We start from the raw sequence: 25,023 nt of genomic DNA, 5'->3' as shown, positions 1-25,023 counted from the left end.
TTCTAAATACAAATCCACCACATAACATTGAAATCAGATCCCCAGTTTTTTGTAATTCTTGTTTAAAAATAGATGTCGTCTTCCCAGGCTGGAAATTAATGGCAGATAGGCTAAAATTTTAAACTTTTATATATCACCATAAAACTTTACCAGTTTCTTGCTTACATTAGTACAAACACTTTTTGTATTACAAGTTGTCTGAAATGTTATGTTTACATATGCAAATGAGGCCTGACATACTGGAATATTAGGCGCCTAATCCAAAACTGATGATCAAGTGAAACTTAAAAACTAATGTATAATTTTGTTGATACAAACCATAAACATGTCCTATGTTGTTTTGTTAAATTTGAACATTGCTTTTTTCATGATTAAGTTAAGAAATATTAAATTGGGGTGAGCCTGATCAATTTAAAAGTGGGACGAATTAAACAAATTTCCTTGTGATCAATGGACTTCTGTTAAATGGCATTTTTTGAGTATATGCTTGCAAAACTGACCATCCCCAGGACATCTTGTCTTAATGTCATTCCAATCAAACATTATTCATGAAAATTGTTTTTTGAGCCCTTGAAGTAAATTTTATGGGCTGTCGATTTTTTTTGTAAGCACATGTTCAGATTGATGTTTTATGCAAACAATATATGTCGAAGCGTCCAATGCAACACTGAACACCAACTGCATGGAAGCTAAGCATGAGGAAGCAGACACCAGAATTGTTCTCCATTGCATAACAAGCAAGGCATCAACCATTGTTTCAGCAAGAGACACTGACATCTTGATCCTACTGATTGCCCACTTCCACATGATGCCATGCAAAAAGCTCTAGATGAAAGCAGGTACATCAAAGGAAAGAAAATACTTCCCAATTCACGCTATTGTGAAACAATTGAAGATGGAACCACAGGTTCTGAAGGTGCTTCCAGCTTTCCATGCACTGACTGGAAGTGATTCAACTTCATACATTGCAGGGCACACAAAAAAAGTCATGTTGGGATGTGTTTGTGCAGCACCATCATCTCTTAACCCTTTGGTGACTGACCCCTTGAAAATGGTTCCTCCAGGAACGATGACGTTTCAGTTGTCAAGACAATGGAAAAACTAAAATACAAAAACAGAAAGATACGTCACAATGCTCTTGTGCACAAAACAAAATGCTCTTGTATTTGTATTTTAGTTTTTCCGTTGTCTTGACAACTGAAACGTCATGGTTCCTGGAGGAACCATTTTCAAGGGGTCAGTCACCAAAGGGTTAAAGGGACTTGGTGAAGGTCCAGAGCTTAGTGAACACACCATTCAGAATGTAGAACAGTTTGTCTGCAAACTGTATGGTGCAATGGATGCTGACCACATCAATGATGTCAGAGCAAGCATGCTTGTAAGGGGCATGACAATAGAAAGGCTGCCACCAACTAGAGATGCACTGTACTTCCATATTCAGCGCTCTCACTTTCAAGCTTTAGTCTGGAACCAAGCTAACTTGCAGAAGCCAGCTCTCCCTCCCCCTGAGACCATGGGGTGGAAAATGGAGGAAAACTTGCTTGTTCCTCAACTCATGTGTCTGCCACCAGTTCCAGAGGTTTGTGAGTTCATCTCCTGTGCCTGCTCCACGGGATGCAAGACAGGCCGATGTGGATGCAAGCCTAACCCATGTACTGCATCTTGCAAATGCAGAATGTCAAATAGTACTTGCATGAATCAATAGATTTTATGTCAGTAGGTGACACTACAGTGTCTTCTTTTTGTTTATTGTTGAAAACTATCCAAGGGCTGGATTAGATTGAATAGGTCAATAGGCTATGTTTATGTTCAAATGTTCACGTTTATAATATTACTGTTCTTGTCATGCACACAGTTTTCATGGATATAGGTTTTCATTATCAACATGTTTGAAAACCTGTGGATGTATAGTTTAGTTTTATTGAGCAATGGTTAAACTACAGTAAATGCATTATAAAGTTTTGCCAGCCATGTTTATTTTATTTTTATTTTTGCTTTTTTTGTTTTTTTTTGCCCCCCCCAAAAAAAAAAAAAAAACCTCAGGGTAGTACATAAAGCTACTGCCATCTTGACCATTTGAGTCTCAGTTCATGTACTTATCAATTTGGTGCAAATCCGTCCACCCGTTTAAAAGTTATCGCGCAAGCAAAAAATCGGCCATATTGACAGTCGGCCATCTTGATAGCGTTGGCCTCCAAAATTTAATCAGTTAATGTACCTATTATAGAGTTTTAACACACAAGATTTGGTGCAAATCCGTCAACCCGTTCCAAAGTTATTGCGCAAACAAAAAGTCGGCCATCTTGAAAGAGTTGGTCTCCAAAATTTTGTCAGTTCATGCATCTATTACAGAGTATTAGCACACATTTGGTGCAAATCCATCCATTCCAAAGTTATTCCGCAAACACGAAATACACCGGCGGCCATGTTTGTTTTGTCGTTTACGGCTAAACTGTAACTTTTAGAGAATGTTATACGGCAGAAATGGATTCAGCACCCAAAAATCATATAGTAACAACACTTGAGTTACTTTTCCTCAAAAATGCCTACACCTTCTTATTTAAAGCCCTTTTTCAATTAGGGGACCTGGCTAGAGTGGTAGATACTTAAAGGGATCCTCCAGCAGATTTATTCTCAAACTTATTTTAAGTAAAAGTAGTCACAGAGTTCAAAAATCAAACTTTCATTTTCAGACACCAAATAGTGTTCGAGAAAATGAATTTTCTTTAAAATATCAGATGGGCTAAAGGATCACGTTCTCTCTCCGTCTCAAGAAAACTGTGTTTAAGTTATGGACTAAGTGGGTTAAATATGTAAAACCCATATGACCAGATTTTGTGGGAAAAGTTGTTTTCCTACAACTTTACTTTATATGCACATGTATGTTGAACCCCTTATTATGTTTCAAATTTGTAGTTTTATTTAATTTCCTCTTCTCTAACCTCTCCTGGACTTACCCGTCACTCTATTATCCTGATGCAAACACTTAATCTCTCCCAAACTGTATAAAGTTCATAAATCCTGAAAATGTATGGGATGCAGAAGAGATGATACGATTGGTTTGATGAATGTATGCATTGCAATCTGCAAACCCCCCCCAAAAACAAAAAAATTAAATGGGCTTCCTGCAGTAGTGATGTACGGTATGTGATGATATCAGGTAGTGGTCACTTGGAGCAGCTCAGCTGTTTATATTCTCTGTTGGCATCATAGTTTTGGTAGTTTTACAAGTATTTTACCGAATTTATCAGTTTTTAAATAAGTATGCCTCATTGTGTAGCATATAAATGCTGGGCTCAAACCCAGAACCACCTTGTTGTGAGGTGACGGTGCTAACCACTACACCACTGTGCTGCACTTGGTAGTTTCTCTGAGGAAATGCAGTCTGGTTCCAGTTTGTGCTCCCCCCCCCAGCATCATTGTGGCATTTATGCGCTACACAATGAGGCATACTCATTTAAAAACTGATAAGTTCAGTAAAACCAGCCAAATTATGATGTAAACAGAATATAAACAGCTGAGCTGCTCCAAGTGACCGCTACCTGACGTCATCGCATATGTCACCACCGCAGGAAGCCCATCTGGCATTTTAAGGAAAATGCATTTTTCTCAAACACTATTTGGTTTCCGAAAATGAAAATTTAATTTCTGAAATCTGTGTCTGCTTTTGCTTAAAATAAGTTTGAGAATAAATCCGCTAGAGGATCCCTGCACTCCATAGTCACACGTCATCTCTGCTTTATTCTGAGAAGTAATTTTAAACCTTGCTCTTTTTAACCAAAATGATATCCTCTCTTGTAGTGGTTTTTCTCTTTCTCTCAGCAAGCTTTTTTTTTTATCCTGCTACCAACTCTAACACACATTTCTCATTGTGAATATCCTTCCTCTGACTGCACAACAGTATTTGTACAATTTTTCTGATCCAACAAGTCCAGCAGTTTTCTTACTTGTTTTTTGCCCAGCTCCAAACTACAAATGAAACGTTAAATCTGCTTGTTTAATACCCAACAGCTTAATTTTGGACTCTATTGCCGCCACCTACATTAAGTGGTCATGACAGTCATTTTATACATGTTGAGCATAGAGTCTATCCTTCTTATGCAACCTATACAAAGACTGTGGCCACCACAATATTCAATACAGTTTTTTTTATGTAAGACTTTAAGAATGGATACACAGTATGGCCAAAAGTTTGTGAACACCTGACAATCCCATTCCAGATGTAGTCTCCATTTTGCAGTTATTAAAACATCCACTCTTCTGGGAAGGCTTTCCAGTAGATTTTGGATCATGGGTTTGGGTCCTTGCCCATTTAGCCACAGGAGCATTAGTGATATCAGGCAAGGAAGCCTGGGGCAGTCTCCATTCCACTTCATCCTAAAGGGTGTCCAGTGGGGTTGAGGTCAGGATTCTGTGCAGGCCACTAGAGTTCTTGCACTCCTTGGCAACCATGTCTTCCCATCGACCTTTGTTTGTGCACAGGTCATGCTGAAACATACTTGAGCTCAGGCCCATTAGTTCCAGTGAAGGGAAATTATAATGCCACAGGATGCAGACATCCTATACAACTGTGTGCTTTCAACTTTGTGGCAACAGTTTGGGGAAGACCCACATATGATGTGTGATGGTCAGGTGTCCACAAACCTTTGGCCATTTCATGGAGTTTCACAAAGCTCTTTTAATGAAATCCTGATGTAGATTTAGGTTTGTATTCCCAGTGAGCAAAACCGAGGTTACATTGGCAAGGACAAAAATCCCTGAGACTACATGAACAAAGCTTGAGAGAAACCAGATTCAGAAGTGCACCTGTCCTCTTTATGGTAACACTGGATAGTATGATTATAAGTGTATACAACCCATTTCCATAAAAGTTGGGATGCTGTGTTAAAATGTAAATAAAAGCAGAATGTGATTATTTGCAAATCACGGAAACCCTGTTTCATTCAAAATAGTACAATGGATCAAATGTTGAAATTGTATTGTTTTTTTTGAAAAATGTTTCTTTTGAATTTAATGCCACCAACACGTTTCAAAAAAAAAAGTTGGGACAGTGGCAACAAAAGATTGGAAAACTTGTGTAATGCTAAAAAAAAAAAAAATCTGGTGGAACATCTCGCAACTATCCATCCATTATCTGTAGCCGCTTATCCTATTCTACAGGGTTGCAGGCAAGCTGGAGCCTATCCCAGCTGACTATGGGCGAGAGGCGGGGTACACCCTGGACAAGTCGCCAGGTCATCACAGGGCTGACACATAGACACAGACAACCATTCACACTCACATTCACACCTACGGTCAATTTAGAGTCACCAGTTAACCTAACCTGCATGTCTTTGGACTGTGGGGGAAACCGGAGCACCCGGAGGAAACCCACGCGGACACGGGGAGAACATGCAAACTCCGCACAGAAAGGCCCTCGCCGGCCACGGGGCTCGAACCCAGGACCTTCTTGCTGTGAGGCGACAGTGCTAACCACTACACCACCGTGCCACCCCCCTCACAACTAATTAGGTTAATTAGCAACAAGTCAGTAACATGATTGGGTATAAAAAGAGCGTCCCAGAGAGGCTGAGTCTCTCAGAAGTAAAGATGGGGAGGGGTTCACTGCTCTGTGAAAGACTGCGTGGGCAAATAGTGCAACAATTTAAGAATAACATTCCTCAATGTAAATTTGCAAAACATTTGGGGATCACATCATCTGTGGTACAAAATATCATTAAAAGAATCCAGAGAAATCTCTGTACACAAAGGGCAAGGCCAAAAACCAGTATTGGATAGCCATGATCTTTGGGCCCTCAAGCAGCACTGCATAAAAAACAGACACAATTCTGGAGTGGAAATCATTGGATGGGTTCAGGAGCACTTCAGAAAACCATCCTCTGTGAAAACAGTTCATCACTGTATCCACAAATGAAAGTAAAATTTCTACCTTGCAAAGGATCCACTGCGGTTTTCCTCCCAATATTGCACTAATGTGGATGATGTACTACTTAACACTATGTGGCCAAAAGTCTGTAGACAATTGACATTCACATGTGGGCCTTCCCTAAACTGTTGCCACAAAGGTGCAAGCACACATTTGTCTAGAATGTCTATAAATGCTGTAGCATGAAGATTTCCCTTCACTGAAACTAAAGGGCCAAAACCCGTTTCATCATGAGAATGCCCCTGTTTACAAAGCGAGATCTGCAAAGACATGGTTTGCCAGAGGTGATGTGGAAGAACTTGGTTTTCTTCAAGCTCTGACCTCAGTCTCATTGAATACTTTTGGGATGAATTAGAACATTGATTTCACACCAAACCCTTTCTTATTTGCATCAGTTCCTGACATCACTCATGCACTTGTGGCTGAATGGTCACACATGCTCGCAGCCACATTCTAAAATCTAGTGGAAAACCTTCCTAGAAGAGTGGAGGCTAATAGAACAACAAAAGTGGGATCAACTCAGTGTTGATGCCCATGGTTTTCGAATGGGCACATATGGAGGGTATGATGGTCCTGAGTCCGCATTCTTTTGGCCATATAGCATATCTATGGAAGAGGGTGTACTCCTATTAAGACACATCCAGTGCTCCAGAATACAAGCTTTTGTTGATGCAGGTGCGTGGTGAATTTTAAAATGAAAAATATGATGACAAAAATCCCGTACTGTTGCACACCTTCAGGCCTGTTTGCAGGAAGAATGGGACAAAATAACACCTGAAATGCTTCATCACTTTGTGTCTTCAGTCCCTAAACATCTTTTAAGTGTTGTGAGAAGGAATGGCAGCATTACAAAGCGTTAAATGCTTTTACTGTCTCAACATTTTTTGAAATGTGTTTATTTTGGAGGAGGGGAACCCCAATAAGATTTATTTGGTAAAACATCAAATAATGTGATATCGTGTTGTTTTGATTGTAATACAGGTCAAAGATTATTTACGAATCATTGTTTTCAGTTTTGGGGTTGCACGGTGGTGTAGTGGTTAGCATTGTCGCCTCACAGCAAGAAGGTCCTGGGTTCGGGCCCAGCGGCCGGCAAGGGCCTTTCTGTGTGGAGTTTGCATGTTCTCCCAGTGTCTGCGTGGGTTTCCTCCGGGTGCTCCGGTTTCCCCCACAGTCCAAAGACGTGCAGGTTAGGTTAATTGGTGACTCTAAATTGACCGTAGGTGTGAATGGTTGTCTATGTGTCAGCCCTGCAATAACCTGGCGACTTGTCCAGGGTGTACCCTGCCTCTCGCCCATTGTCAGCTGGGATAGGCTCCAGCTTGCCTGCAACCCTGTAGAACAGGATAAAGTGGCTAGAGATGATGGATGGATGTTTTCATTTCAACATACTGTCCCAATTTTGTCTGATTTGGGGTTGTATCAGGCAGCAAGTGAACAGTCAGTTCTCAAAGTTGACTTTGACAAGGGTCAAATTGTGATGGCTAGGTGGCTGGGTCTGAGCATCTCCAAAATGGCACATCTTGTGGGGTGTTCCCGTTATGCAGTGGTTAGTACCTACTGAAAGTGGTCCAAGGAAGGACAACCTGTGAACCGGCAACAGGGTCATGGGGGTTGAAGGCTCATTGATTCGCATAAGGCACAAAGGCTACCCCATATGGTCCAATCCCACAGAAGAGCTACTGTAGCACAAACTGCTGAAAAGGTTAATGCAGTTAACCTTTCTGTTTTAGCCAGCATGAACTTTTTCAGCAGTTTGTGCTATAGTAGCTCTTGTGGGATTGGACCATCTGGACACGAACCTAGCCCAGATGGTCCAATCCCACAAGAGCTACTGTAGCACAAACTGCTGAAAAAGTTCATGCTGGCTAAATAATAAAAATGGAGATATATCTAAAATATAAAATCCCTTTTATTATCTATTGTCTCATCAGCCGGGACACAATACTTCCTAAATATCAGAATTTTTTTTAAGCAGGTCCAGTTGCATGATGTCTTTCCCATAATCTTTCCAAGATTAACACCAAATGATAAATTTGATGAAGTAAGAGCATTGTTGTCTTGTTTATAGGCCACTGAGTTGAATATCGAGTATGTGTAATGTATCCTGTCTATAAAATCTGACTAAACTAAGCCTTTCAGGACCAAAGCCTCACAAAAGCCGTCATAGCAACCACATCACACCAAAGAGGCTGTCACCATGGCAGTAATGACAGGACCATACAAGTGGAATGATGAAAGGGAAGAGAGGGTGGAGTGTATTTGTTCTATGCAAATAGTAGGTCTCAGTAGAATTTGTGCACTAATCAGTTAAAAAAAACATACAGGGATTTAATCTTGCTTTGAATTCAATTCAAGCAAAGTACGCATTTTTAATTTTTGCACATTTGATAGGTATGGTCTGCACACACATTTTACATTATTGTTTTTATTTAAACTAATTTTTTTTTTGTTTTATACTTGTCAAATCTGCCAGATTAAAGCAATTTTAAGTCATGCTGGTTTGTTCTTTGATGGTGTGTGGATGTTCTGTAGTTGCGGAGGTAAAAACGATGAGCGTGTGTTGGCACTGATAGAAATGAGGTGTGGTGTCTGTATTTGGACAGACTTAAGGATGAGCCCAATTTTTGCCTACACACTCTTCGTCTGTATCTTCTTACATACAGAGACGGGTAAACAAACGCTGGGTTCAACATGGCTCTGCAGGAGGTAAGGGAAATTGCAGCATAAAAAGACTGAAAAGGCAACTAGTTCTGATGAAATGTTTTGCTGTGTGATGTGATTTACAAAAGAGACACTTTAATATGTAATAACATTTTGGCTTGTGGAGAATGTCGAGGAAAAATTAACTTATTCATTTATTCACTTTATTCAAGTTAAGCCTTTTTAGTGTCTAGTTTATGTACAGCTTAAATGAAGCCATTGAAAAGATTGTAGTTTTTGCCTTATTTTCAAAATAAATGCTGGCGTTTTCATACACACTGCATACGGTACCCATTGGTAGAAAAGTCAACTCATAACTAGAATTATTTGCTGTTTAAGAAATGGAAAACACGAATGAGTCAAATGCAAAAAAAACCCCCAAAACATCAGTCTCTTAGTAATTAATTTCTTTTTTCTAGCTTTTTAATTCATCATGCAAAGTAAAAATCTTACTTTACAGCTGCAAAGGTATTGCTTTGTAATATTCAGAGTTGCGTAACCCAGTAATATTTCTGCTTTCGTCAAGGATAGTTATTTAATACCTAATATCTTCATCTCTGGCATGTCCACACTGAAAAAATATGCATGTTATGGATACCTACCTATCTTCTGTAGTTTTATTAGGAATGCTTTACACCCGACAATAAAATGTTACATACATTACTTCTGATCTGCTCATGCACTTCATGGATTGTTTCTGTCTATAAGATCATCTGTGACGTTTCAGGTGTTTAGTACTTGAAGAAAAACACAGAGATAACATTCTTGCACAATGGCTATCCATCAAGCAGAATGAGCTTTGAAGTCCCTCGCACCAAACTGCATGTTATACAATTTAACGCACAAAAATTTTAAAACTGTTTTCAGCATTTTTACTAGTTTACAGAACTGCATTTAATTCGATTGGATCTTCTTGTAAAGCACTTTGATTTTATCTGCTATAAAAGCATTTATTATCTAATGCTGTCTTTTTATTTACTTACTTATTTACTAACTACCATCTTATTTTCTTGTTTATCAGCACTGTATTGCTTCTTCGCTAATGCTTCTCTTTACTCTCTCTGCCACCCAAACACTGATGAATTAGGAGGTGCGAAACCCTAAGTTTTGGCGGGGCATACTAGCCGAGATGATAGGCACTCTGATCTTTGTATCAGTTGTATTGGGCTCTTCATTGTCAGGGCTCGACGGTGTCTCTTCCGGACCTTTGTACCCAGCTCTGGCAGCAGGTATGGCAGCAGTTGGCCTAGGACATTGCTTTAGAAAGATCAGTGGGGCTCAGGTGAGAAATTCAAATTGATCTATACATGTGGCAGTAGTGTTTGCTTAAGTGACACTGAGCGTACTTGGCCCCTTTTCACTAATTCTCCCATTATGGCTTTAGGTGAATCCTGCTTTAACTTTGGCCTTCTTAGCTACACGGAAACTGGATGCTTTAAAGGCCATGGTCTATGTGTTTGCCCAGTGTTTAGGAGCCACTATAGGAGCTGGGATTCTCTACTTGATCCTACCTTTAAAATCCACAGCTAATATCTATGTCAACAAGGTAATGGGTTTAAAGATTTTTGCGATATAAACCAAAATCTCCAAATGAAGTTTTCAGACCAAAGCCAAAATCAAGCTCAATTAGTTAAAGCAGTCATGGATAACTTGGATCAGGATTTTAAATATTTTTGAGAGTATTGATAAAATGTTACTATTACAAAAAAAAATCTTAGAATTTGTTTTTGTTGGTGGAATTGTAGCTAGTTTCTTAATATTTTAAGTGGTAAATCTGAGTCATTCTCCCATATTCATCAAGGCAGTGAAGAAAATTCCAGCAAAGCAAGTTTCATCTTCAGCATGATTGTATCATAAAATGTAAATTAGAGAAAAGAGAAAAATGCTTTGTTTGCCCTAAATCAAATTTAGTATCAATATAATTAATAGTATGACAAGTATAATAATGAATGTAGTATAACAAAAAAAAGATTCTTATATAAATTGTAGGCTAGGTGATATGAATAGGAAAGTGCAGACATTGCTTTTTTTCTGTTGAATTAAGGATTCGTGATGAAACATTATTATTATTATTATTATTATTAATCTTGTTTTCATATATTTTATAATAGGCTATTCCTTCCAGTGCCTCTGAGGCAAAAGTACATGGGAGCTTCTACATGACTCGGTACCACAGGATGTAAATTTAATAGATGAAGTTTTAATTATATCTAAATTGAGCTAAAAAAATTTTAGTTACATCTAACTGGCCAAATTCTAATATGAATAAAAATCTAACTGGAAAATGTACAACTATGTGCAGGTCAATCATTATTTAAAAAAGTAAAATAGAAGGCTTGCAAAAGACAAACCAACCCTTGGACCATCCCTTCCTCTACTGAAACTATGTTAACATGTTTTTCTCGCTGTCACTGTTTTCTCATCTCATTATCTGTAGCTGCTTTATCCTGTTCTACAGGGTCGCAGGCAAGCTGGAGCCTATCCCAGCTGACTATGGGCGAAAGGCGGGGTACACCCTGGACAAGTCGCCAGGTCATCACAGGGCTGACACATAGACACAGACAACCATTCACACTCACATTCACACCTACGGTCAATTTAGAGTCACCAGTTAACCTAACCTGCATGTCTTTGGACTGTGGGGGAAACCGGAGCACCCGGAGGAAACCCACGTGGACACGGAGAGCATGCAAACTCCGCACAGAAAGGTCCTCGCCAGCCACGGGGATCAAACCCGGACCTTCTTGCTGTGAGGCGACAGCGCTAACCACTACACCACCGTGCCGCCCTGTCACTGTTTTGTTTACTGCATTTATTTATCAAGGTTACCAGAGACTTTTGAGTTCAGTAACCTTGAACACAAGCTCCTCTAATTCAGCCTTAATTTTTCTGCTCTCAATTATACCCCCCCCCCCCCCCCCCCCCCCCCCGCATTCCTTTCATTGACTTACAACACAAACACTATAATGGTCAAAAGTTTGTGGACACCCGGCCATCACACTCGTGATTGTTGAGCATCCCATTCCATATTTATTTTCCCCCTTTACTGTTATAGCAACATCCAATGTTCTGGGAAGGACTTCCACTAGATTTTGGAGCATGGTTATTGGAAATTGTGCCACACAACCATTAGTGATGTCAGGCACTGATGTCCTGCTAGAAGACTTTGGGCACTTTGGCATTCCAATTCATCCCAAAGGTAATAAATGGGGTTGAGGTCAGGGCTCTGTGCAGGCCACCGGAGTTCTTCCACTCATGTCTTCATTGACCTCACTTTTTGCACAGGGGCATTGTCATGCTGGAACATGTTTGGGCTAGGCCCCTTTGTATCAGTAAAGGAAAATTGTAATGCTACAGCATAAAAAAAAAAGACTGCGGATATAATTTTGTGCTTCCAACTTTTGTGGCAACAGTTTGGAGAAGGCCTGCATATGGGTGTGATGATCAGATGTCCACAAACCTTTGGTCATATAGTGTATGAATTCGGGTGTTATTCATACATATAGTGTATGAATAATGATGCATGTGAAGTTAAATTTGGGCATGTTGTTGTAATCATATGATACAGTGGATATAAAAAGTGTACACACCCCGTTAAAATGATAGGTTTTTCTGATGTAAAAAAATGAGACCACGATAAATAATGTCAAAACTTTTCCCACCTTTAATGTGACCTATAACCTGTACAATTCAACTGAAAAACAAACAAATCTGTTTGGGGGGGAACATACAATATGCTGGCTGCATACGTGTGCACACCCTTAACTGGGCTACCAACTCTCACGCAATGAGCGTGAGACACACGCATTTGACTGTCTTCACACGCTTACACGCCATACCTCCGATTTCTCACGCTGAAAAAAATCTAGTTTATCTAATCTAGGCTACCCATTGCGTCGCGCCAACCACTTGCGATCGATCAATTACGCCTTACGCACGGCTAAACAGGCAGAGAGGTGTTCCCTTCTGTACACACTCCCCTATGGTAGGTGGCGCATCTAATGATGCTGCACTCGCCGGAAGTTGGATAATTGCCTACTGTCAATTTAGAGGAAGAGGAGAGAGAAGAAGGTATCCGAGTTGAAGACGGGTGTCTCAGACAGGTTTGTACATATGCACGCCAATGTGTGGTGTTACTGGCGTAATTATGAACTTGTATAAAGTTTCTTAATCGTTTTAGCCTATAAGTGTTGAGAATATTTAATGCCATATCAAGAGCTGTGTACTAGGCATGCTAAATCATTATAGGCCTACTGCCGTGCCACAGCCTCTATCTTCCCCAACAAGCAGCACGGGAGAGCACCTCCTTAGCACACGTTTATTAAGGCACATTTTTAGTTTGTTTACTGTATGTTGTCATACTTTATGACTTTATTTGAAGCCATACTGGAAATATTGTAAAATAAAGCAAGTAAGAGATAATATTACAAATGCAAGAAGAGCCATTAGCCACCATACCTATTGTTTATTTACTGGGTATTTATTTTTAATTATTTATGATGTATGTAATTGCTCAGTTAAAGTAAATAAAGCATGGTCACCTGTAATATCAAAGAACTTGAACTTCTTGTGAATAATTAAAAAAAAAAGACAGAACAATATACTGAGGAGACAGGGTTTCAAAGAGGGCAAGACAGGTAGAGAATATTTGTCAGATAACAGGCCCTGATGAATGCTCTATTACTAATAAGAAACATAGATAAGAAATAAATTAATAAGAAATATATTAATATAGCTTATTTAAGTATGACCAAAATTTTTAAGCCCAACTTTGTGTGCACAGTCCCACCTATGGCCAAGGTTCAGCTTTTTGTGTTTCAATACTGTTCAAACTTAATCATTTTAATGTTTCTTGTAGCACATGCACATTTTGCTTACTGTTTAAGCATTTTATTTGTTCTTTTGCTGTTGATATTTTCCCCATGCCAATCTTCTGCTGAACCCAGTGGTGGGGGAAGCCCTTAAATGCATAATGAATGTCCCTCACTGACTAATCTTATTTTTGCAACAGTTATTAAAAACTTAACATTTAGTTTCAATTCAGAAGGTGTTTAGGCTTAGCTGATGAAATATTTTCAAACATGAACTTGCCTTTAAATCTGAAACACAGGTCTATAAGGCTACAGGAACATTGGCAGTCATCTGTAGTTTTCTAGTGTGGGGGCTTTTAAGCCAAAACTTGGTGCTTTTGTTGGCCACAAGCTGAAGGCCTGGCAAGTCAGGGTGTGTAAGAATGTAGGTATGGCACAGCAGGCCACTCCAAAAATCCACCAGAATGGAGGAACATCTACTAAATCCAAAATCTCAACACCCCCCCCCCCCCCCCCCCCCCCCCTTCATTGTCCATCTCCAGCTGGACGACCCACAGACAAAACACCAGAATGCAGGGGGACAAGTGAATATCAAACCGAATACAAAATTCCCACTTACTGCGTGGTGTGCGGAAAAATTTTGCCGTCGACCCCCCCCCCCCCCCCCCCCCAAAAAAAATCTCACTCCAAGGAATTTTGAAAAGTTGGCAGCCCTGCCCTTAAACTAATACTTTGTTGAAGCACCTTTTGATTTGATTACAGCATTCAGTCTTTTTGGGTCGGAGTCTATCAGCCTGCCACATCTAGACTTGGCAATATTTGCCCACTCTTCCTTGCAAAAGTGCTCCAAATCTGTCAGATTGTGAGGGCATCTCTTGTGCACAGCCCTCTTCAGGTCACCGCACAGATTTTCAATTGGATTTAGGTCTGGACTCTGGCTGGGCCATTCCAAAACTTTTTTGGGGTCATTGTCATGCTGAAAGATGAAATTCCTCTTCATCTTCAGCTTTCTAGCAGACACCTGGAGGTTTTGGGCCAAAATCGACTGGTATTGACCGGTGTTCATAATTCCCTCCATCTTGACTAAAGCCCCTGTTCCAGCTGAAGGAAAACAACCCCAAAACATGATGCCACCACCACCATGCTTCACCGTGGGTATGGGGTTCTTTTGGTGATGTGCAGTGTTGTTTTTGCGCCAACCATACCTTTTGGAGTTGTGGCCAAAAAGTTCAACCATGGTTTCATCAGACCATAACACATGCTTTTGGGAGAGTGTTTTTTTTTTTTTGCAAAATTTAGCCCAGCCTGGATGTTTTTCTTTGACCCTACCTCATAGTCCAGACATGTGGAGAATACGGGAGACTGTTGTCACATGTAGTACACAACCAGTACTTGCCAGAAATTCCTGCAGCTCCTTCAGTGTTGCTGTAGGCCTCTCGGCAGCCTCCCTGACCAGTTTCCATCTTGTCTTTTCATCAATGTTGGAGGGACGTCCAGTTCTTGGTAATGTCACTGTTGTCCCATATTTTCTCCACTTCTTGATGACTGTCTTCACTGTGCTCCATGGTATATCTAATGGCGTGGAAATGTTTTTGTGCCCTTCTCCTGACTGATACCTTTCAACAGTGAGATCCCTTTGACGCTTTGTAAACTCTCTGTGAACCCTGGCTTTTACTGGAGGATGCAACTGAGTAAATGTCTGAACTATATTTGGGGTTAATCAGAGTCATTTTAATTGATGGCAGGTGTGAACCCAAAAAGACTGAATGCTGTAATTAAATCAAAAGATGCTTCAACAAAGTATTAGTTTAAGGGTGTGCACACTTATGCAACCAGCTTATTGTATGGTTTGTTTGTTTTTTAATGTTTCCCCCCCAACAGATTTGTTTTTCAGTTGAATTGTACAGGTTATAGGTCACATTTAAAGTTGGGAAAAGTTTTGAAATTATTCAATCATGGTCTAAGTTTTTTCTGATGTAAAAAAATTTATCATTTTAACGGGGTGTGTACACTTTTTATATCCACTGTAGGTAAATAAGGGAGCACTGGGAGGAAGGCCTTGCATTCTAGATAGCTGAACCTGATTCTTTATTTGCACTCATATAACATTTGATTTCATATAACCGATGCAGGGCGGCACGGTGGTGTAGTGGTTAGCGCTGTCGCCTCACAGCAAGAAGGTCCTGGGTTCGAGCCCCGGGGCCGGCGAGGGCCTTTCTGTGCGGAGTTTGCATGTTCTCCCCGTGTCCGCGTGGGTTTCCTCCGGGTGCTCCGGTTTCCCCCACAGTCCAAAGACATGCAGGTTAGGTTAACTGGTGACTCTAAATTGACCGTAGGTGTGAGTGTGAATGGTTGTCTGTGTCTATGTGTCAGCCCTGTGATGACCTGGCGACTTGTCCAGGGTGTACCCCGCCTTTCGCCCGTAGTTAGCTGGGATAGGCTCCAGCTTGCCTGCGACCCTGTAGAAGGATAAAGCGGCTAGAGATAATGAATGAATGAATGAATGATAACCGATGCATCAGATGCAAATTTGTTCTTACATAGTTTTGAGCACTTAAATATGTGTGCATTTCTACACAACTGTTCAAAAGTTTGAATCACACAGAAAATTTTTACCTTTTCCATAAAAACACACATTTTACGCGGTCTCTGACCTCTCTTATTGTCCTGGTTAGAGCCAGTTTGTGTTATACTATGAAGGGAGTAGTACACAAATTTGTAAAAGATCTTCATTTTCTTTGCAATTTCTTGTATGGAATAGTCTTCATTTATCAAAACAGCAATCGACTGACAAGCTTCTGAAGAAAGTTCGTTCTGGCCATTTTGAGATCATAATCAAACCCACAAATGCTGATGCTCCAGATTAATTGTTTAATTTTTTTCCAATTAAAAATAATCTGTTTCAAGCTATAATAGCAATTTGCAACATTAACACTGTCTAGACTGTATTTCTGATCAATCTACTGTTATTTTGATTGGAAAAAAGTGATTCTTTCAAAAACAATACAATTCCTGAGTGATTCCAGACTTTTGAACGGTAGGGTATACAACTTTGATAAAGAAGTGCTTTGATGACTGTTGATGTCAAATAATTCTGGAGTTGGTGGTATGGATTGAGAAAAGTGTGATGAATAACGTGAAGGTCACTGAGCCTCTATCAATAAGACTTTCATTTCAAATGTCCATTAAACTTATGATTAGATCCTGAGTTTGGTAAATGCTGCGGACATTGTTAGCTTTAAATCTACTTGTCATTTAAACCTGTCATTTAACAGGTTACGTTTCAAAGCACATGCTCTCCTCTGAATCTCACCTAGCTCTTCTCATCTCATCTCATTATCTCTAGCCGCTTTATCCTGTACTACAGGGTCGCAGGCAAGCTGGAGCCTATCCCAGCTGACTACGGGCGAAAGGCGGGGTACACCCTGGACAAGTCGCCAGGTCATCACAGGGCTGACACATAGACACAGACAACCATTCACACTCACATTCACACCTACGGTCAATTTAGAGTCACCAGTTAACCTAACCTGCATGTCTTTGGACTGTGGGGGAAACCGGAGCACCTGGAGGAAACCCACGCGGACACGGGGAGAACATGCAAACTCCGCACAGAAAGGCCCTCGTCGGCCACGGGGCTCGAACCCGGACCTTCTTGCTGTGAGGCAACAGCGCTAACCACTACACCACCGTGCCGCCCGTTCACCTAGCTCTTGTAATGTAAAATCTGAAGTACCATATTACATTATTTGGTAAATTCACAAATCTGGCTTAATGGCACAAACCCCTAGACGCCATGTATTATAAGCTGGATTAGAATTAAAGTCTTGAGGACTGGAATAGAAGCTTCTAGTATACAAAAATATTCTTTTTCAGAATCCAGTGTTATAAAGTTCATTACCAGATTAGTTAAAACTGTTGGAAAAATGTTAGAAATGTGTCAACAGGCTTGGATTTTTAAATAATTGTCCAAAAAAAGTGTTTTTCACTTGAAACACTCACTGTGGCATACCATAGGTACCAATGGAAGGAAATGCAGGGCAGGCTCTGGGGATGGAGGTACTAGTCACGTTCCAATTGGTCTTTACCATCTTCTCAGTGGAGGATCAGCGCAAGAGAGAGGAATGTGAACCTGGCAACTTGGCCATTGGCTGCTCTTTAAGTGCAGGAATTTTTACTGCAGTGAGTATATTTACGACAGCAATGTCAGCATTAATACAGTATTCTCTAAGTCAAAGGTTTTCAATATTTTACACTTTGCAGACTGCAGAACTAACAACAAAAGCCATCTCACAAGATTGAAAGTTGTAACAATAGAATGAATCAAATAGGTCAAGACAGTTTTTTATTTTATTTGTACTGATTGGCTGGAGATGACATAATTAGAAACTTTTAGAAGCCAACACATTTTGCTCCATAGCATGCTTGTTTCCCTCAAGATATATTTATGTGGGCATAGGGTAGAATTTCTGGAGGCAGCATGAACCCTGCTAGATCTCTTGGACCTGCAATTATAGTTGGATATTGGGAACACCACTGGGTGAGTTATCTTATATTGTGTACAGACCAGTATCATGTTCTAGTGTAAATAACTTGTCAGTTTCTTATTTATTGCTGTTAGTAGAGCTAAATACATGAACATATTTGGTAATCAAACTCAAATAATTTCTTTCATATGTAAGGTATATTGGATTGGGCCAGTGTTGGGTGCTGTGTTAGCTGGCATGGCTCATGAATTCTTTTTCGCTCCAAGTGCCTCAAGGCAGAAGCTGGTGTCCTGCCTCACCTGTAAGGATATTGAAATATTAGAGACAGCCAGCGTGTCCCGTTCATCTCTGTCGACCATCACGCAAACAGCTGTGAGGGCCAAGCAGAGTGACAAAGTTGACCACAGCTGAAGATTTATTTCACCATATCATCTATATACTATATTTGATTTATATTGTACTGTTCTACCTACATTTATGTTATAAGAATATTTTGTGAAAAATAATTTGTTTGCATGCTACATGTTGAAGAATAATGGTGGGTTTTTATTATAGTTGCCTTAACCTTTTGTTATTTCTATAGTATAGACAGTACAGTTTAATTTTCAGACTTACTGGAGCATGTGAAACATTCCTCAAGACTCGTGTGTTGATGAAATAATTTTCATTGGATGTACAGGATATTGTACACAGGAATGTGTTTACCAGAGCCCAGGAGACAGTTTTATCTTTGTGCTGGCTTGGGCTTAGAAGCCTAGGTAAGATGTTTTGGGAAAAGGCTTTTTGGGTATATGGGCAGTTGAGGATTGAACCTTGCAGGGACAACACCTGTGTATACACATGAAACTTCAATAAAACCTTTTCCTCTTTTCCAGGTTTGTGTCTGTTTGCATCTTTATTAAGAAGGAAAAATACTTTACAAGTCAACATCTTTGTGTATTCTCCATTCTCACAAGTCAAATATGGACGTTCATGTATGAACACTAGTATAGTAGTACTTGATCAGTCTTGGTCTTGAGACCACTTTTTGAAGGTCTCAGTCGCATCTCGGAATCAACTGCATTTTACCTGGTCTTGTCTTGGTCTCGGACACAGAGGACTCAGGATTTTATACCAAGACCAGAAAGACTGAGTTTTATGATTATCCAGCAATTTTCAACTATCTTCACTTAATCTGTATTTTTTTAAAGCTTATATTCTGGGGGCTTTGAGTAGGCTCTGTTAATAGGGGGATAAACTCCAGATCTCCCTGGTCCTGAGAGCTGCATGATGCTTAAACAAAGGAGGTTGTGATTTATTTTTTATTTTTGATCTCAACACAAAGAAATGAAAACTCACTTGGGAATTTTCGGATCCAGCTGGATCCTTCTTCAGCTGTGATGAACTGTGGCTAAGAAGTGACGTCAGAGAGCACATACGCGCTGACAAGCTTAGTGTAGATCTCCGGAAGTTGGAGATCTTAGCCACAGTTCATCACAGCTGAAGAAGGATCCAGCTAGATCCGAAAATTCCCAAGTGAGTTTTCATTTCTTTGTGTTGGGATCAAAAGTTATTAAAAAAACAAACAAACCCAAAAACCATCGCTTATGTCTTTTTACCAACACAGATGAATTTTCATGAACGTTTAAAGGAGGTTGTTTTCTCCCTTCCAACTCTGCAATTTAGACCATATGGAAAAAAGGGTCTATGTGAGTTTTTCCTGTGGCCTGACATGTCTGAGGGACACATGAATTTGCAGGCTAACATTGACATTGGCAATATTGATATTAGGGCATGGCTAGGTATTGATCTTACAACCCCCACCAGGTATGACCGTGGAGCCACCTTTTGTCAACACGCACTCCCCATTGCCAGTTGCCTGTCATATCAGCTGGTAGTGGTTTCATCTGAAATGCTTCCCCCACAGCAAGCTCAGGTAAGTCCTTAGCAGTTCTGCCATATTTTAATTTAGAGACTTGTTTTCCATGCCACAGTTTGTCCACTACATCTGTAATGACCCGTGGCTCAAGAAGTGCATGAGCCACTGGCAGAGCTGACTTCAGATGGTGTGACATCAGCCTTTGGGCAGAACGGCTGTCCATACCCTCTGTTGGGGTGTTTCGCCATTGTAATACCGCCTTCCAGACATCCTTGCTTTCCCTCAGGGCTTTCTTGCTTGGGTCCTTTCTGATTTTGACAGCAGATTATGCTTTGCCATTGGCCCTAGGATGCCTTGGCGAAGACATGATGTGTTCAAATGCCCACTCTGCAGCAAATTACCAGGGCTGCGCACAGGCAAACTGGGGTCTGTTGTCTTAAATGACCCTGTCAGGTTGACCATACCAAGCAAATTGAACCTTGCATCATTTTATTGTTATAGCTGCGATTCAGTCTAACAAATTGGAGTAGTAATCAACTAACATCAAAAGGTCCTTCCCACTGTGTTGAGAAGTTCATGGCTTGGCGTCAGCTCTTTTGTTGCCCAATAGCATACTTGTTGCATGTTGAGCATTTATTGACAGTCTTTTATTTTGCTCTGCATTCCCAGCAAACATAATGTCTCTTGTGCTTGTCTATAGCAGGCTTCATTGCAGAGCCGGCAAAGACCGCAGTGTACTCTGGCAAGTATCTCAGGATGCAGTGACTTGGGGATCACAACTTTTTGTCCTTTGAACAACACTCCATTCTGAACACTCTTTAATCGGCCAGTCCTCTGACTGCTAACTACGTGCCTTCCTTGTCAAGGGGCCAACCCTGCAGAATAGTAGCCTTCATGGCTTGCAACTGACTGTTATTTTCTTTGTGTTGCTGTATCTGTAGCAACCTCCTGTCTGTGACATTAAGATAATTGGCTATATTTGTGTTCAGTTGCCAGCTGTTCATCCACCATACTCCAGATTGTATGCTCTGCCTGTGTAGGATCGGTGCAGGGTTTGGAAGTGGCAGCCCTGCTCAATGTGTTTTGCTTCATGAGTGCGAGTGCCCTCAATGTGAAAGCGATAGGCTGTCTCACCTGCATCAGACAACAGCCCATTTGCTGGCTGTACTGTGATGGGTTTTGACATGTTGTAGTATCGCAGCACAGGCATCATTGTCATAAACTGTTTGATCTTCCTGACAGTATGCTTTGGCAGTCAGTGCCAAGTTGTGTCCTTGTCTGTAAGTCTCTTCAAATGCTTGCATATTTCTGAGAGCTGCAGGAGAAACCTGGTCAAGTAAGTGACAAATCTGATGAATCTTTGCATGCCCTTGATGTTGGATGTAGCTGACATCTCCAAGGCAGCTCTGACTTTCTCTGGATCAGCTTTGAGACCTGTGGCTGAGAGGATGTGGCCTTGAAAACGCACCTCAGACGATTTAAACTGAAGCTTCTTGACACTGAGCTGCAGTTTGATTTGCCAACAATGGTCCAGAAGGACTACCAGCTTGGCATCATGGTCTTTGCCTGCCTCTTTGACTCTGTCACTACAGCCTATGATAAGAATGTTGTCAGCTATAGACTCCACCCCTTCAAGGGCTTCTAAGAGCTCATGCTGTTTCCACTGGTAGACTTTTGGAGCTGCTGACATGCCAAATGGCAGTTTCGACCATCTCTTCCAGCCCCAGTGGGTCCAAATGGTGGTCATGAGGATGCTACCCTAATCCAAGTTGCACTGTAGAAAAGCTTCCCTTGCATTAACCAATATGAACACCTTGACTTTAGGCAACTTATAAAAAATACAAGTTCCAGCATGGGCATGATGTACAGTAATGTGAATACTTGAGTGCCCGGTTGAGATGGTGTGGCTGTAAACATATGTGCACCTTTTCTGATCTTTTGACAATACTGCTTATCCAACTTGTGGGCTCACTGACTGGCATGATGCAACCCTCTGGTTCATATCTGTTGAGCTGAGCCTTCACAGCTTCCTTCATGGCCACCAGGATGATGTGTGGTGCACGCTGCATCAACTGAACAGCTGGGCCCAACTCAGAATGGACCTCTTTGAGGAGTACAGGGTTAATGAATACATAATGAGATGCTCTGATGACTGCCCTTCTGATAAGAGGCATGTTGAGTCCACTGTGTTTGGCTGAACGATGATACACTGAGTTCCTCTGGGATGGTGAAGTTCATGAGTCCCACCTCCTCTGACATGGACCCTGACAGCAGTGACAACCGCCATGTATTTACAACCACAAAATGTAGTTTGCATTTGCTGCCCCACACCCTGTAGTAAAGACCAACTAATGATAGCAGTCCTTGGTCTGAGTACAATTTCAGTATCGTGTTTAAAGAAAAGATGATGTCAAGCGAGAACGCAAGCACGCACAAGTACAGACATCCCAAGTCTCCAGGAAGTTCCAGGAGTCTCCTGCATATTGATAGCGGCTCCCTGATGCCCGCAAATTACATACGATCTCACGGAATCTAGAGCAAATGAGCAAGCTTCATCCTGAACCTATCGACCAGATGCAAACTTGTGTACGTCACGCAGGCCCACGCAGCCTGTGGTGCGGTGGCACACTATTGATTGTGGTTTGGGATGAGGCCAATTTCATAATACGTATTTCTGGTTTACAACCCCCCCCCCAAAAAAAAAAAAAAAAAAAAAACCCAAAAAAACTCAAGTGTGCCCTCTGGTTGTTCATGTGTGTGTGCATGTGCTTGCAATGTGGCGGCGATGGCGCATGAGGCATGTTTTCTCCCGCCTCTGCGTGCACTGTTTGGCCAAAGCAGTGGACAGGAGAAGAGATGAACCGCACGCCATCTTCCGCACGCTTCCCCTTCTAACGATGATTCAGTCAGTCAGTTATGGGTTGTGCGCAGCCAAGTCAGGGTGTCAGCTATGAATGTGCATACTTGCCAACTTTTTAAAATTCTCATGGGGGAGAAACGTGCGTGAACGATGTTTTCAATTGGACGAGGGTATGATGCGCGGTTGAAATGATAAAAACAGTGGATCCCAATTAATTGCAAACCATTTGAAATTTATACAATTAAAGAGTTTTTGAATTGTTGATATTGTTCTATCAATTACTATAGGTTATGGGATTCATGTATCAGGCATGAGAGAGCTCAGAGTGAAAAATCTGAAATAATACTCGTCTTGAATTTTAATAACAATGAGAGGGGAAGTCTTAAATCAGATTTTTAGCTGAAATATCTCATGCCTGAATATTGTATACATACAGAGCCCCACAGAAAATAACACAAGTGATGCTTTAGAAGAATGTTTATCATTTCTTAAAATAGTCACAGTGAATGAAAGTATTACTGGATTGCATCAAATGTGTTTTCCTTCTGTCAGCTCATGTAAAAATACAGAGAACTATAATATCATATATAAATTAAATTTTAATAAGATTTAATCAAAATAGTAACAACTCAATTAAATAAATACCGCACTGTCTTAGTACTACTAAAATGCATCTCTCTCACTAAACACTTTCCAACAGAATTTTTAAAAAGCACTAGAAATCCTATCAAAATCCTGTCGGAATGCATCAAAGCAATTTGCTCATTTGCAAACTTTGAAAGTTTTCAAACAAAATTTTTAAAAATGGCACTATAAATACTACCATACTATCAAAATATACTCCACAAAGAAATTCACTCGAATGCAAAATTTTAGTACGACCAAAATACACTCACTAGTAATCTTTCACTTAAAACCTCAAAACTCAATCAAAATCAATCACTTTCCAGATAATTCACTTGTAAACTTTCACTTAAAACTTTCAAACATAAATTCAAAATAGCACTAAGACACTACCGCACTATTCAAATACGCTCACCAAACAAATTCTCTGCATGCAAAATTTCACTAAACACTTTAGAAGTTGTACAGTTTGTTTCTGAAATGGTATGGAAGACTAGTTTAATTTCACACTCAAATGTCCATTATATTCTGATTTAAGGTATCTTTACCTTAAAATGTGTAACTGGCTGGTCGAACATTTGCTTATCCATGGAAATTCATTCTCCCATGCAACCTGGTATTTGCATTCATATTTTTGCCGTTTGGTATTGGGTTTAGTGGCCATGATGAATGACTGCTTGTAAGAAATGTCGGACAGCCTGGGTGAATCCTACGTTATGGAAGTGATTGTCGTTCTGTTCGTTGATCGGTTAAAAATCAGTTGACGTCAGCAGTGTTTCTCATACGATTCTGATTGGACATAATCGGGAGTATTTTTAACTTGGCGGTAGGGATTTCCCCAAACCGGGAGATTATCCAGTTTTTAACAAATATGATCGGGAGGCGGGAGACGGAGGCTAAAATCGGGAGGGTTGGTGAGTATGGATGTAAGTGAATTCAGGTACTGTTTATCTCCAAAAGGTCACCCCAAAATCTACCAGAATGCAGGAAATCGTATCAACCAAATCCAAAATTTTCTGGGGGACTACCTAGACGTGCAGCTTGTGAACAGGCAAGGCAGGCAACTGCTTGGGGCCCCCTGGCCCAGGGGCCCCCCGAGAGTCAGGGCCCGAGGGCTTATTTATTTTGTTTTTTTTATTGTTCTTTACCATTGTATTTTCACATTTGGAATTTAAAAAAACTTTTGTTTCATACATTTCTCGTTGGTGTCAGATTATTTATAACATATTGGTGATGAACACTGGTCAGAAGGGCCCCCTGGAAATTTTTGCTTGGGGCCACAACAGGCTCTAGAATCGCCTCTGCATATACCCCCCAGCAATGTATTTGTCCCCCCATAAATAAATGAATAAATGGGGGAGGGGGGGCTCCTTGAGATAGATAGATAGATAGATAGATAGATAGATAGATAGATAGATAGATAACTTTATTTAATTTCGATATGTACAGTGAGCCGGAGACTCGTAATAAATATATTTGAACCTTTATGTAAAATCTAATTAAAAGAACTAATTAAAAATTTGTAAAATAGAAACATAAAACTGTTATAGCTACTGCATAGATAAATAATAAATTGTGAAAAATAGGAAATTATAATCAGAAAAAAAATCATAATAAAAATCCTTATCAATAGAGAAAACAACCTACATTAGGGTTAATAAAAATATTAATTGAAATAAAAATAAAAATTTCGTGCACGCGCAGCCATCTTGTGAAACTAGACCACGTGACACTTCTCTTACCTGAAAGCAGTG

At 40.4% G+C, this 25,023-nt stretch overlaps 1 protein-coding gene across 1 annotated transcript; it reads left to right on the top strand.

The window, feature by feature from the left end:
* The first annotated feature begins 8,454 nt into the window (after nucleotides 1–8,454).
* Nucleotides 8,455–18,744, top strand: LOC132896148 (aquaporin-4). The gene is made up of 6 exons (XM_060936869.1): nucleotides 8,455–8,635; nucleotides 9,717–9,911; nucleotides 10,014–10,175; nucleotides 17,458–17,622; nucleotides 17,900–17,980; nucleotides 18,123–18,744. The coding sequence occupies exons 1-6, from the start codon at nucleotides 8,621–8,623 to the stop codon at nucleotides 18,336–18,338; spliced, it is 834 nt and encodes a 277-aa protein (XP_060792852.1). The 5' UTR covers nucleotides 8,455–8,620; the 3' UTR covers nucleotides 18,339–18,744.
* The last annotated feature ends 6,279 nt before the right edge of the window (nucleotides 18,745–25,023 follow it).

Source organism: Neoarius graeffei, chromosome 13, assembly GCF_027579695.1.
Source record: "Neoarius graeffei isolate fNeoGra1 chromosome 13, fNeoGra1.pri, whole genome shotgun sequence".
In the NCBI taxonomy this organism is placed as follows: domain Eukaryota; kingdom Metazoa; phylum Chordata; class Actinopteri; order Siluriformes; family Ariidae; genus Neoarius; species Neoarius graeffei.
The sequence above is the reverse complement of the archived record's forward strand: the minus strand, read 5'-3'. Positions and strand labels throughout refer to the sequence as shown.